Source organism: Hemiscyllium ocellatum, chromosome 43, assembly GCF_020745735.1.
Source record: "Hemiscyllium ocellatum isolate sHemOce1 chromosome 43, sHemOce1.pat.X.cur, whole genome shotgun sequence".
Lineage (NCBI taxonomy): Eukaryota > Metazoa > Chordata > Chondrichthyes > Orectolobiformes > Hemiscylliidae > Hemiscyllium > Hemiscyllium ocellatum.
This window is the reverse complement of record NC_083443.1, coordinates 20202351-20218139: the sequence shown is the minus strand read 5'-3', so window position 1 is coordinate 20218139 and position 15789 is coordinate 20202351. Positions and strand designations below refer to the sequence as shown.

The window sequence follows — 15789 nt, the reverse complement described above, 5'->3', positions numbered from 1 at the left end:
GGCTTGGACTGAAAGCAGTGAAATCAAAGGCATTTGTGACTACCCTTTTCTTAAATGATCTGTTTGATCTCTGCCAGACAGCAGGTATTAAAATCAAGATTGTACAGCTTCATAAGCTTGGGAACCTGAAGTTTATATTTCTATCCCCATTTGAAATTTTCAGTGGGGGTCGGTTAGCTTAGTTGGCTATAGACTGATGTGTGACACTGAGTGATGCCGACAGCATGGGTTCAATTCCCACAAATGGTTGATGTTACTATGAAGGGCTCTTTTCCCCCCCACTCCCTCAACCCTTCCCCATCTGAGGTGTGGTGCCCCTCAGGTTAAGCCACCACCAGTTTGCACCTCTCTGATGAGAAAGCAACTGTATGCTCTGGTAAGATTATGACTACTTCATCTTTACCCCTTTATTCAGATTTTCCAGTTAAGTGATAGTGATTGCACCTGAAATCTTTCTAGCCTCTGAGACTTTTGTTGACTTCTGTAGTGCTGTTGACTGTTAAGCTATTTGTCATGATTAATTAACATTGTGTTAACCTCAAGGTCACACCTTTCATCTTGCGCACTTATTTTCCTATCCCTATCCGTTTACTAATGAACCTGTATATTACCTGTCATTTTATAGCATATTGGCTTTTGTTGAAAGATATAGTTTATTGAAATGCCAATTTGAGTATTTAACAGAAAACTGATACATAGTTCGTGCCTTTTATCCAAGTCATTGGAAAAATTAATTTTGGACGCTAAGGTTTAAAGAACAAGTTGATGGGAAACTACACATCCTACTTAATAGGGAGAAGGTGGTCCAAAAGTAATTTGTGGTCGTGCAAGAGACACAGGAGACAGAATGGGTATTTCTTGTTCTTGTTGTAGATAAAAAGAAACTTGCCTGCTGCCATTTTCTCAGTTTTACTCACCATTAAAAGGATAATGCAAGAAAAAAAGGTACAACAGTTTAAAATTAAATGATCATAATATTGCTGTCAGTCCTATATGTGGTGAAATCTTTCTCTCTCAGTAATTGAAATGGTTCAAACTGTAAACATAAAATTTTGACCTAACACTGGTCTGTGTTCATTTTGTTGATTTCTTGAAGTGCATTATTGTATCAATATGAAAATACTGCAAAATATTTAAGCTATCTGCATATTATTGTTTCTTGAGTAAGTACAGGAAAATGTCACTGGTTGTGACAGTTTTATGTAAAATTGTGTTTCAATATTCTTAGCATCTGACAAAGGCTTTTACTCGCGGTTTTTAATTAAGACATCCTTCTATTGAAATGGATTGGGTTTTTGAGAAAAGCAAATATTTGGAAAACTATTGAAATCATTAGCTGAGTACATTGCTTCCAATACTGAATGTGAAAATTTGTGCATTTCGCAGCATGTGTTTTTACACTCGACAAGGAAGTAAATCACAGTAACTTGCTGAGAGCATGCATATGTAAAAATTGAGTAAATTAGAATAATCAAACTATCCCATTAAATTTCTTTCAATATATTTACACACAACTTTTATCTCAGCCTAGCCATATGCAAATGAGAAGTATGAAAATTTCTCAAGTGCTGTATAGTGCTATATTAATGGTGCCCTCTATCCATCCGTTTTCTGTGGGAAACCCAGCGAACGAATGCACCACTAAGTATTCTTATTACATCAGTCCATTGTGCAGCTGAGCAAACTGTTGTAAAAGCTGTTATTTGTATCCTTGCCAGAATGGAAAATCACTGTAAGTCAGTAAGCAAGTGTTCAAAACTCTAAAGTTACTGGATATTTCATTCTCTGAAATGCAGAACATGTTTTAGAAATTTTTTTAAAATTAAAGTATGACAAATAATTAGCTAACTTCATTTGACTATTTTAGATCTCTTGTTGCTAACCTGGCAGCAGCAAATTGCTACAATAAGGAAAGACATCTGGACCAGAAGGAAAACTGGCAGTTGGTGGAAAAGGCCAAAGTTTATTACATCGCAGTAAGTATATGTTTCATAATTTTTTTTAGAGAGACATGTTTGACAGGATTGCACATCCTTTAATTAAAATGGCACAGTTCACCTGACTTGATTATTCCTTATCAGTGGTGGGAACAGAGACCCCTTGCTATGACCTGTAAGGATTGAACTGTTGAGGGCAATCCCACTGAACTAGACATGAAAGGTGTAGGAGGAGAATGATGTGGTTAATCAACTCAATAGCCGCAGAGGTCGGGGAAATTAATACACTGCAGTTCACTAGTAGGCTGCCATTTCAGCAATTTAAAGCATCTGTCCATATTTTAACATGCAGAAAAACAACCTTGCAATATTGATTTCACAGTTTATGGTACAATTATCACATACATTTTGATATCTGTTACATATGTATTCTTTATATACTTGCAATCAATACAAACCACTTATTTGCAAGTTGGCAAAATTATCTAGCAGTCACACTGCATTTATAAACACTTTTCATGATCTCAGGATGTCCTAAAGCCCTCAATATGACAAGGAAATACTTTTGAAGTGTAGTCATTCTAATGTAGAAGAGCACTAACTTGCATACTTCTCCAAACAGCAATGTGATTATGTGATAATTTGAATATTGACCTGGACAGTGAAAAAGAATGGAGTTTCCATATTCTTCTGACTGAAAAAGGTCTTTAAATTATTTGTGTAAATTTAATTTGCATCAATTTATTTTCCCGTGAAGCGAGTATAGAAATTTTGCAGGCACCAGCTGTAACCTTTCAACCTTTTCTTGACTTGGAGAGATGTCAGAAGAACAATGAACAACTTCAAACATTACAGCCTTGGTCAAGAAAGGTTGTAAGGATATTCCCAGCAATTATAGATTAGTCAATTTAACGTGGATAGTGGAGAAGCTTCTAGCAAGTGATTTGGGATAAAATTAGTAGTCATGTGGAAAAAGGTGAGTTGATTAAAAAAAGAGTCAAACCAATTTAGTGGAGATTTCTTGAAGAGGTAATTGAAAGAATCGATGTAGGTTATGCATTGATTTTCAGAAGGCTTTGAACAATGCCACACAGATTTATGAAGAAAGCTATAGGCCTTAGTATAGAAGTGACAGTAGCAACATGGATACAAAATTGATCCAGAGTTAGGACACAGTAATGGTCGATGCATATTTTTTGTAGTGCAGTTCCCCAGGAGTCACTATTGGGATCCTTTCATTTTCTGATTAAAAACTAATGTTCTCGATCTTGGTGTGCAGGGGACAACTTCAAAGTCTGCAGGTTACACAAAATTTGGAAGAATTGTAAACTATGAGGAGAAGAATGTGGATCTCTGAAAAGCAGTGGGCAGCTATGTAGCAGATGAGGTTCAATGCCGAAAAGTGTGAGGCGTTGCACTTTGGTAAGAAGAGCTTTGAAAGATAACATAAAATAAGGGCTAGAATTTGAAAAGCCAGGGTGCAGGAGAAGCTGGCTATATATGTACACAGATCATTGAAAGTGCAGGACAGGTGGTGAGAGCAGTTAGTAAAGCATACAGTGTCCTTGGCTGTACTAATAAAGGCAAGGAGATGATTTTGAACTTGTATAAAACACTTGTTAGACCCCAGCTGGAGTGTTGTGTACTGCATTAAAGGAAACGTGAATGAATTGGAGAGAGTATGGAACCAGTTCACAAAGATACTTCTTGGTATGAGAAACTTCAGTTATCAGGATAGATTGAAAGAGTTTGGGCGTGTTTTCCATGGAGACAAAATGGCTGAAAGGAGATTTTATAGAGGTTTTCAAAATTATGAGCAGGCTGAATCGACTAGATTGGGAGCAACTGTTGCCACTTGTAAAAGGAACAAGGATAAGAGAGTGTAACATAAGGTGATGTGCAAAACAAGCAAGGGTGTTGTGAGAAAAAAACACTTTCTCAACACACAGTGGTTAGGTTAGGAATGCAGTACCCAGAAATGTGGTGGAGGAAAGATGAATTGAGGTTTTCAAGGGGGCATTACATGATTATTTGGTTAGAAATAATGTGAATGGGTACAGAGAAAAGGCGAGAGATTGGCAAGAAGTAATGAAGCTTGTTTGAAGAACTGGTGAAAGCATGATGGACTGAATTTTTTTTTAGATTAGACTTACAGTGTGGAAACAGGCCCTTCGGCCCAACAAGTCCACGCCGACCCGCCGAAGCGCAACCCACCCATACCCCTACATATACCCCTTACCTAACACTAGGGGCAATTTAGCATGACCAATTTACCTGACCCGCACATCTTTTGGACTGTGGGAGGAAACCGGAGCACCCGGAGGAAACCCACGCAGACACGGGGAGAACGTGCAAACTCCACACAGTCAGTCGCCTGAGTCGGGAATTGAACCCGGGTCTACAGGCGCTGTGAGGCAGCAGTGCTAACCACTGTGCCACCGTGCCGCAAATGGGCTCCTTCTGCACCATAATAATTGAGATTATTGCTGTGTGTCTTCTAATGCAGCATTTCACACATGTGAAATTATTTTCTGCTTTTCATTAATTTTCATTCAGTTTGTTCGTTATTTTCTGCTCGTGTATCAAGAGATTTAGTTCGCTTTCCTTTTATTGGTCAGAGTATTGAGTACAGGAGTTGAGAGGTCATGTTGCGGCTGTACAGGACATTGGCTGGCCACTGTTGGAATATTGCATGCAATTCTGGTCTCCTTCCTATCGGAAAGATGTTGTGAAACTTGAAAGGGTTCAGAAAAGATTTAGAAGGATGTTGCCAGAGTTGGAGGATCTGAGCTACAGGGAGAGGCTGAACAGGCTGGGGCTGTTTTCCCTGGAGCGTCGGAGGCTGAAGAGTGACCTTATGGAGGTTTACAAAATTATGAGGGTCATGGATAGGATAAATAGACAAAGTCTTTTCTCTGGAGTCGGGGAGTCCAGAACTAGAGGGCATAGGTTTAGGGTGAGAGGGAAAAGATATAAAAAAGACCTGAGGGGAAAGATATAAAAGAGACCTAAGGGGCAACATTTTCACGCAGAGGGTATGGAATGAGCCAACAGAGGATGTGGTGGTACAATTGCAACATTTAAGAGGCATTTGAATGGGTATATGAATAGGAAGGGTTTGGAGGGATATGGGCTGGTCACTGGCAGGTGGGACTAGATTGGGTTGGGATATCTGGTCAGCATGGATGGGTTGGACTGAAGGGTCTGTTTCCATGCTGTATATCTCTATGACTCTAAGTTATTCTTCTTTTTCACAATGGATAACCATTGCTTCTTTGCAAAGAAAACATTTTGAGAAACTTAATGAGATCTGTAAATTACTTGTGTTTTGATACCAAGACTCTTGAATGACGAAGTCAAAGGCTTACATGAATGTACAATCCAACTTGATTATTCTCTGTAAAGACATTTAAATTGCCAATAAAGGTCAACTGACTTTAAAATTTGAACATATTTGTCCATCAATGAGTCTGTATCACCGTAAGAAGGGAGGATTTGCCAGAAATCCTTCTGTAGTTTTCTTGTAAGGCATAGAGTTGTATTGGTTCAATTTTTAAAATTTTGAATACCTTTTCTCAAGACTAGACTTAGTTGTGAAGTTTTATGTGAAGCGACTCCTGTTGGCAGGGTTCACTTTGTGTATAATTTCCTGGAATTGGGACCTGTAGATTTCTGTCCTTGCTTGTTATTGTGGTCATTTCTGAAATATTTAGTACCAGTGTTGAATTTGTAACTGAATGAGCTGTTTGCTAATGAGACTGCTCTTCCTTTCCATAGAAATGTTACTGTTATGTTAAATTAGTTTCTCGAAAATATGTATTCTAAAGCGTCTGGGTGACCTTTGTTGTGGTATAAATAACATCAAGAAGAACCTTTGTGAAGTACTCTTATGCATGTTATTTTTCTGGATACTATCCTCATCACTTGACAATCTCTCTGAAAAACATTGTTACTCTTTCTGTTGAGCATAAAATGGAGTTCCATGGAACTCATCCTGTTTGCTTTTATTGTTGCATTCCAATGTTACTTTTATTCCGACAAGTGGCTTAAGTACACTGTTTGCCAGAAAGCTACTTTTCCCTCTTGCTGATTCCCTTTCAGTCACCAGATATTCTGTAAACGACTCAGCCAGTAACGTTTGAATGTTCAAAGATCCATTTAGAAAAGTACTATCATACAAAGTAGAATTCCAAAAAGTATTTACTGACCAAATTTTTCAATGTAAACAAGTATTATTGTTCATCAAGTGAACAGTTTGTGCTATTATTAATTTAACTGCCTGTTGTATTTGTAGTAAACTGGTATCTCTGCAGACAGATTTCACACACTAAATGTTTAGCTGCTATCTGATGCAGTCTCCTTGAGCCAGAAAGTCATTTATTGTCAGGAATTATACACTCACATGTCTGACTTTTCTCTGTGCCATTTGTCAACCTGACATTGATCGATTTTCTGTTACTGTACACTCAAGTACCTGCTTGAGAAGTTAGAAAACTCCATCAAGTCACTTCTTAACTCAAAACATCTGGTCAAAGTACTCACATCCATTCCACCCTCTCAGTTCCCTGCAACTTTTTTATAGAGTCAACATTCTTTGGGGTTTTATTGAGTTGATTTAGGCAAATAAATCACTTGATGGAAAATATTGCTGACCACCCATAACGCTGTTTACATGAGTGACTAAGCTAACCATTTCTGTTTTTACACAAGGTGTGTGGAATAATAATAATCAATTCTCAATGGAAATCTTGCCATTTTATCTTGACTGGCTTCGAAAGGAAGATATCTATTCTGATATTCTAAATGGCCAAATGACAAACCATTAATTGCATACAGGTTTGTGACAAACCGGGATGCAATGGGCAACCTGTTGTATTAATTCTTGCTTTTTGATTAACTTCCTTCACACATCCAGATCCATCACTGCTGCTCTTCGGATAGTTTTATTTAGAAAAGAACATTCTATTGGAAAGCAGCGGGTAATTTGGTTACTATATCATTTGTTCAAGAGGTGGCTATGTTAGTGTAAGCTGAAGGGTGTGTGGTTACGACAAGTCTTTATGTGTTTTCATACATTTTTATATACTACAAATTTGATTAGATTTTCAGGTCACACAACGCTCTGTCTTAAGATCTTTTTGTTTTTGTTACAGAAATACTCTCCAAGCTATTGACTGTACTTTACTAGAAGAACAATAAATAGGGGAGTGGTGGTGGAGGAGGTTTGTTCAGACTGGAGACCTGTCCTAGGAATTGGTCCTGGGTCCAATTTTGTTTGTCATTTACCAAATGATTTGGATGAGGCATGCATAGTAAGTTTGCAAATGATACCAAAATTGGTGGCATAATAGACATTAAAGAAAGTATTTCTAAGATTACGAAGGATCTTGATCAAATGGTCAATGTGTTGATAAAAGGCAGATGGAGTTCAATCTAGGTAAATGCAAATTGTTGCATTTTAGAACATAGAACATTACAGTGCAGTACAAGCCCTTTGGCCCTCGATGTTGCACCAACCTGTGGAACCAATCTGAAGACAACCTATCCTATACTATTCCATTTTCATCCATCTGTTTATCCAATGACCATTTAAATACCCTTGAAGTTGGCAAGTCTACTACTGTTGCAGGCAGTGCGTTTCATGCCCCTACTACTCTGAGTAAAAAAACTACCTCTGACAGCTGTGCTCTATCTATCACTTCTCAATTTAAAGCCACGTCCACTACCATCTGAGGAAAAAGGCTCTCTCTGAACACTCTTGTCTAATCCTCTCAATTAAGTCACTTCTCAACCTTCTCTCTAACAAAAACAGCCTCATCCCTCGGCCTTTCCTCGTAAGACTTTCCCTCCATGTCAGGCAACATCCTAGTAAATCTCCTCTGAATCCTTTCCAAAGCTTCCACACCCTTCCTATAATGCAGTGACCAGAACTCCGAATATTATTCTAAGTATGTCCACACGAGAGTTTTGTACAGTTCCAGCATGATCTCTAGCCTCTGAAATTCAATCCCTCTATTAATGAAAGCTAACACATCTTAACTACCTTATCAACCTGGGTGGCACCTTTCAGGGATCAATGAACATGAATACCGAGATCTCTCTGCTCATCCCTACCAAGAATCTTACCATTAGCCCAGAACTATTTATTCTTGTTGCTCCTTCCAAAGTGAATCACATCACACTTGCCCTCATTGAACTCTATTTGCCACCTCTCAGCCCAGCTCTGCAGCTTATCTATGTCTGTCTGTAACCCGCAACATCCTTCCACACTATCCACAACTCCACTGACTTTAGTGTCATCTGCAAATTTACTAACCCATTCTTCTGCCCTCATCCAGATCATTTATAAAATTACCAAACAGCAATGGCCCCAAAACAGATCTTTGTGCTGCACCACTAGTAACTGAACTTCAGGATGAACATTTCTCATCAACCACCACCCTCTGTCGTCTTTCAGCTAGCCAATTTCTGATCCAAACTGCAAAATTGCCCTCAATCCCATGCCTCCGTATTTTGTTCAATAGGCTACTGTGGGGAACCTTATCAAATGCCTTACTGAAATCCATATACACCACATCAACCACTTTACTCTCATCTACCTGTTTGGTCACCATCTCAAAGAACTCAATGGTTGTGAGACACAACCTACCATTCACAAAACTGTGTGGACTATCCCTACTCAACTTATTCCTCTCTGGGTGATTTTAAATCCTATTTCTTATAACCTTTCCAACAGTTTAACCACCACCGAAGTAAGGCTCGCTGGTCTATTATTACCACAGTTTGTATCCACTCTGCTTCTTGAACAAAGGGACAACATTTGCTATCCCCCAGTCTTCTGGCACTATTCCTGTTGGCAATGAAAACAAAGATCAAAGCCAAAGGCTCTGCAATCTCCTCCCTGTCTTCCCAGAGAATCCGAGGCTAAATGCCATCTGGCCCAGGGAGCTTAGCTATTTTCACACTTGCCAGAATTGCTAACACCTGCTCCTTGTGAACCTCAATCCCATCTAGTCTAGTAGCTTGTATTTCAGTATTCTTCTTGACAACTTTGTCTTTTTCAGGTGTGAATACTGACAAAAAATATTCATTTATCGCTTCCCCTCTGTCCTTTGCATCCATGCATAACTTCCCACTACTATTCATGATTGGCACTAATCTTTCCTTAGTCATTGGTTTATTCTTGATATGCCTCTAGAAAGCTTTCAGATTTTGCTTGATCCTATCTGCCAACGACTTCTCTGTCCCGTCCTGACCCCTCTTAGCTCTCTCTTTCGGTTTTTCCTGACTAATGTGTAACTCTCAAGGGCCCTAACTGAGCCTTCACGTCTCACCCTAACATAAGCTTCCTTCTTCCTCTTAACAAGCGATGTGGTACAACAAAGAGGAATAGGACCTATAGAATTAATGTTGTAGAGCAGAAGGACCTAGAGATTGAGGTACATACTTGTTTGAAGTTTGTGTCACATATAGAAAGGATGGCCAAAAAGGCATTTGGCACATTTATCTTCACTGCTCAGTCCTTTGAGTATAGGAGTTGGTAGGTCATGTTGAGGTTGTACAGGACATTGGTGAGGCCTCTTCTGGAATACTGTGTCCCGTCTGGTCACTTAGTTAAAGGAAGGATATTATTAATCTGGAGAGGGTATAGAAGAGATGTACCAGGTTGCTCCGTGTGGAAAGGCTGGGACTTTTCTCACTGGACCTTTATTGAAGTTGATAATGTCATGAGGGGTACAGACAGGGCTAATGGTAGCTGTCTTTTCCCTAGAATGGGGGATTTCAAGACAAGGGGACACATGTTTGAGGTGAGAGATTGAAAAAAGATATGAGGGGCAAATCTTTTATGTACAGGATGGTTTGCATGTGGAATAAACTTCCTAAGGAAGTGTTGGATATGGGCACAATTACCAAATTTAAGACATTTTGAAAAATATATGAATAAGAAAAGATTTAGATAGATATGGGTCAGGAGCAGGCAAGTGGGTATAGTTTAGTTTGGAATTACGTTCGGCCCAAATAGTCCACGCTGAAGGGTCTGTTTCCATGCTGTATGCCATTGTGTGGCATAATGTAGATGTTCTAAAACTAGATCTAAATTGCAGTAACTCCTAGTGCAGGATAGTCGGAATTCCCCGTACATATATCTTAACTGTTTGGTAACTACTGTTCACAGGGTCCTGTTAAAAGAAGGTTACAATTTTAATATAGAAAACAATTGACCATTTTTGTTCATTCCTTAATGATTGGTTGTAGTTGTTGATATCCAACGGTAAACTTGTAGCTAGGAACGTTCCAGGAAACTGAAATGTGAGAATGGAATAATGATCTTTTCTCTTGCCCACAACTGAGATTTCTAGTCAGTGTGAAGAAATATTCTTTAGTCGATGAGTAATTGGAAGGATTAGAAACAAGGTTAAAATTACTTATGTTCTGAAGATTAATTTGAGCCAGTGATGTCTACAAAGTGGACAAGTTAACAACAAAGCTTATAAGGATGCCCAGCAAAGTGTTTCACAATTAATTCATAGATTTTTACATTTATTTGACTTCAGATCAACTAATTTTCACTTCACACTCCAACCTCTGGTTTTATTTTGGGTTGTACCCTGTGTTGTCCCTCTATCTACAAACTAGCCCTTGTTTTGCTTCAAAAAAAATGTTAGAGGTTCGTTGGAGCCATCCAGTCAAGCTAAGAGAGGTGGAAAGTATGCTAACATTCAGTAGCCCAAAACTGTCAGAGCAAAGAATGATATCTTGTTAGGATTGCAGACATTTGTTCATTGTTGGAAGCAACTCTCTTGTCAATGCTGTTGAAAGGTGTTAATGCCAAGAATTTAATGGGAGGAGAGAGCTGCATTCCTATTTAAGGAAACAGAATCCACTAAATTGATATTTTTCAATTCTTCGTCTCTCTGTAACATCAATTTTGACAAGAAGATAGTGTACAAGGTTGGCATCCTATGCAATCCTTTTCAGATATCATCTGCTAATTATCTTATTGTGTATCTTGGTAACATCTGCTTCAAATCCTGTTTTTGCGTGGTACTGTCACATGTCAGGCTGCAGAAGCTACTGTGGCACAATAATGTAAAGTGCAGTCAGCGCGAATTATACATAACCTCAAGTGTCATGAGTGTATCTTAGTGTGATCTAAAGATAGAGTGTCTGACATATCTGGCAAGTACAAAGTGAGAGTGGTTATAGTTTTGAAGCTGGTCTCTTTGATTGTAGGCTCTTATGTTCCTTCACTGCAGCAGAGCTACTTGATCATTGAGAATAGAGCAGCTGGTGCTAAGTGTGACAATTGATTATGCAGTTAGTGAGTTCATTGAAAATAATGTTTCAGTTTCTTTCAGGTAGAAGCCCATAGTGTTCATGTTTTCTACTGCCTGGAGTCAGTTAATATCCACTGTTGTGTTCAGGACGACCTTAATTGATCCTGGTATCAAGAGAAAAAAAGATTGACACCTTATGAATGTTAAATTACATATCAGAAAATCAAAATGTTTTACGTACATTGGCAAGCCTTGGTTAAAGCACATATAATTAAGCTACTTGTAGTTTATTTTATATCAAAATTTGGAATAAAATGTGAGTTAATATATTTGAAACTTTAAAAATTGTGTGCTCGTAAAGTATTAATATAGATTGTTTTCCTCTTCAATCTGCAACTTGTCACCCACACTGCAACAATTATTTTAAAGGTCTTAGTATTATGATTTGCTTTTAGACTGAAAATAGATTTGAAAAGATAAATTTTGAATTTGTGATTGTATTGGAATAGATAATTACCTCTAGAATGTTTGGTAATATTTTGCTATATCAGTAAAAGAATGCAACCACCTTAGTCTTATCTGCTTATAAAATAAACTGCTTTCGGCACATGATTTATGCTGCTTGGCAGGCACGCTCTTGGTGCCTGCTCCTATATCATGTGATTGTGGAAACTGCATTATTAGAATACTTAACCAGTCTAGCAATAGCACAGGCAGCAGCGATGCTGTTCTTCAAGAAAAAAATTTTGAACTAGAGCCAAAAGTGCAGTGGCAGGCTGTTGCCAGGGAACTGTAGTCTGAAGCAATTAATGAAAAAAAACTGGTAATATAAAAGAGGACAGAATTGCGTGTTTTCAAGAACGCTTTTCATTATTGATATCATAAGTACAATATATTCATTAAAATGGCCAATTTTACGATTGAGCTTTTGGAAGGTTAGGTTGTGATTCATCTTCTGTCAGAATGTCTTCCTCCCCCACCACCATGTATGCACACGTAATCTCTGCTGTGCTGCAGGCTCTTTTCTCTAACCATCCAGGAGTAAGCCTTGTAATTTGATACTAGCTGACAGATGCATTTTCTTTCTGCCACTCTGTATTAACCTTTTAGGTCCCAAATTCTTACCTAAAATATTCTACTGTTTGCTGTGATTCAGAGTTTTGATGGAGCGAAGTAGAAACTGAATCATTTGATTTTTGAAAGAACTTGTTCCTTTCTTTCTTTGACTGGCCTCTGTTCTACCAGTATTATTATTCTTCAGGAAAACATGGATGCCAAATATTTATATGACATCTGAACTCCATACATATAAATTGCCTGGGTTTGACAATAGGTGAACAACTTAGCTGTTGATACTGAATATCTGTTAAATAGCACATAAATCAGCAATGAATTAACTATGTTTCATGATTTAAGAATCCCAAATTCTTATGAGGAGTATGGTAGAATCTATAGCAGTCCCAATTCCAAGAGTTTTATTTTATTGTTGTCAATAACACTACACAGTCAAAGGTGACAAGGAAAGGATGAATTATTAACAATAGAAATATATTCGAGCTTCAATTGAGTTTAATAGTATTGGCTGGAGGAGAGGTAAGACAGTTTTGAGGTTGAAGCCTCATTCCATAGTTGAGTGAACTAACTGGGTTATTGAAATGACCTGTTTATAAATATCGGTCTTAATTGCTTCAGAGCTGTCGAAATGATGTCAAAGAGTATTTATTTTCTGCCTGGAAAGAAACAGGATTTTTGGCTAATAATGGCAGTATTTCCAGAGGATTGAATAGATCCAAAGTTGTATAAGACCTCAAGAAATCGGAACAGGAGTATGCCATTTGGTCCCTTGAGTCTGCTCCGCCATTCAGTAGAAACTGAAAGAACTGTGGAAATCAGTACCAAAAACAGAAATTGCTGATAAAACTTAGCAGGTCTGGCAGTATCTGTGAAGAAAAATCAGCGTCACTGTTTCAAATCCAATGACCCTCAACAAGAAACAGAAGTTCTGAGGAAGGACCACTGAACCTGAAATATTAACTCTGATTTGTTTTCACAGATGCTGCCAGACCTGCTAAGCTTCACTAGCAGTTTCTGTTTTTGTTGTTGCCACTCAGTACGATCAGGACTGATCTGACATTTCTCATATCTCATTCTCCTGTGTTTTCCCGATATCTCTTGATTTTCCCTAGTGATGAAGAATTTATTTATTTCAGCCTTAAATATGCATAAGGACTTCTTTCCAATAGAGCTGTGTGGGCAGAGTTCAAAAGACTTAACCCTGAGAGAAGATGTTCCTCCTCATCTCACTTTTAAATTGCTGCACCTTTATTATGTGACTGTACTCTGGTCCTAGACTCTCCCATCAGGGGAAGCATCCTCTCAGCATTTATCTTGTTAAGCCCCCGAAGAATGTTATATGCATCAATGAGATCACATTTCATTCTTCTGAGTTCCAGTGAGTAGAGTCCCAACCATTTTCACATTTGTCAGAAGATAATCTCTCCATAACAGGGATCATCCTTGTAAACCTTTGCTGAATTGCTCCCAATGAAATGATCTTTCCTTCTATAAAGGGACCAGAATTACTCATAGTATTCCAGACATGGTCTCATCAGTGCTTTCTACAGTTTCAGTGACACTTTCCTACTTGTAGACTTAAATGTGTTTAGACATTCAGGTGTAACTGATATTAGCCTCATGAAGTTGTAGAATCAAACTCATATAATTTCCTTGTCGTTGCTATAGTCTGGATAATGGATACTTAGAGACAGCTATAAATATGTGAGCTAAACAAGATTTTGAGTCAAGGAGTCCTACAGCATGGAGACAGACTGATCCATGCTGACCAAAATGTCCATTCACACTAACCCCCGTTTCCCTGCTCTTGGCCCATATCCTTCTGATCCTTTCTTCTCCATGTATTTGACCAAATGGCTTTTAAATATTGTTAATGGACCTGCCTCAACCACTTCCACTGGCAGCTCATCCCATATGCATACCACCTTCTGTGTAAAAAAAAAAGTTGCCCCTCAAGTTCCCTTTTATTCGTTTCCCTCTAACCTTAAATTGATGCCCTCTTGTCTTTAAATCCCCAACCCTGGGAAAAAGACTGAGTCCATTCAGCCTATCTATGCCTCTCGTGATCTTATATACTTCTCTAAGATCCCCCCTCGGTCTCCTACGCTCTAAAGACAAAAGTCCTAACTTGTCCAACCTTTCCCTATAACTCGGTCCATTGAGTCCAGGCAACAGCCTTGTACATTTCTTCTGTACTCCTTCCCATTTAATAATATCCTTCCTATACAAAGTGACCAAAACTGAACACACTACTCAAGTGCGGCCTTACCAATGTCCTGTTTAACTGCAACATAACTTCTCATCTTGTATACTCAGTGCCCTGACTGATGAAGGCCAGTGTGCCAAAAGCCGCCTTCACTGCCTTGTCTACCTGTGACTCCACTTTCAGATAACTGTGAACCTGAACTCCATGATCCCTCTGTTCCATGACATTCCTTAAGGCCCTACCATTCACCATGAAATTCCTATCGTGATTTGACTTTCCAAAATGCAAGGCCTCACACTTACGTCAAACTCCATTTGCCATTTCTTGGCCCACTTCCCAAGCTGATCAAGGTCCTGTTGCAATTTCTGATAATCTTCCTTACTGTCCACAATACCACCTATTTTAGTGTCATCAGCAAACTTACTAATCATGCCTTGTACATTCTCATCCAAATCATTGATATAGATAACAAACATTAATGGGTCCCAGCACTGACCCCTGAGGCACTCCACCAGTCACAGGCCTCCAATCTGACAAGCATCCTTCCAATATTGCCCTCTGCTTCCTACCATCAAACCAATATTGTATCCAATTTGCCAGCTCCCACTAGATTCCATGCAACTATCTAGAGCAGCCTGTCATGTAGACCCTTATCAAAGGCCTTACAGAAATCCATATAGACTATGTCTACCACTCTGCCCTCATCAGCCTTCCTGGTCACTTTATCAAAAAGCTCTAACAAATTTGTGAGGCATTACCTCCCATCCTTAAAGCCACTATTGATCATACCCTGTTTTTCCAAGTGCATGACTATCTTAGAATCTTCTCAAGCAACTTGCCCCCCACAGATATTAAGCTGACTGATCTCTTGTTCCCAGGCTTTTCTTTGCAGCCCTTCTTGATTAATGGCCAACACTCACTACCCTCCAGTCTTACAGGACCTCACCCATTGCTACCAATACTGCAAAAATATCAGCCAGCGTGCCTGCAATCTCTTGTGGGCATTGTTGCATTGTTCTTGGATATGTTTAGTCAGGATCAGGAGATTTATCCACTTTCATATATTCTAATACATCCAACACCACCTCTACTGTGATTTGGACTGTCCCCAAAATATCAACACTAACTTCCCCAAATTCTGATTTGGAGATGCTGACGTTGGACTGGAGTGTACAAAGTTAAAGATCAAACAACACCAGGTTATAGTCCAACAGGTTTAATTGGAAGCACTAGCTTTCGGAGCATTGCTCCTTCTCGGGTGGTTCTGATGAAGGAGCAGCACTCCGAAAGCTAG

General features: G+C 38.8%; 1 protein-coding gene across 3 annotated transcripts in view; it reads left to right on the top strand.

Annotated features, from left to right (window-relative positions):
• Positions 1-15789, top strand: part of adka (adenosine kinase a) — a 275680-nt gene that overhangs the window by 152287 nt on the left and 107604 nt on the right. For all 3 annotated transcript variants that reach the window (XM_060854345.1, XM_060854347.1, XM_060854346.1), the window contains exon 6: positions 1868-1976. In XM_060854345.1, coding sequence (XP_060710328.1) covers positions 1868-1976 — 109 coding nt within the window. The remainder of the gene's footprint in view (positions 1-1867; positions 1977-15789) is intronic.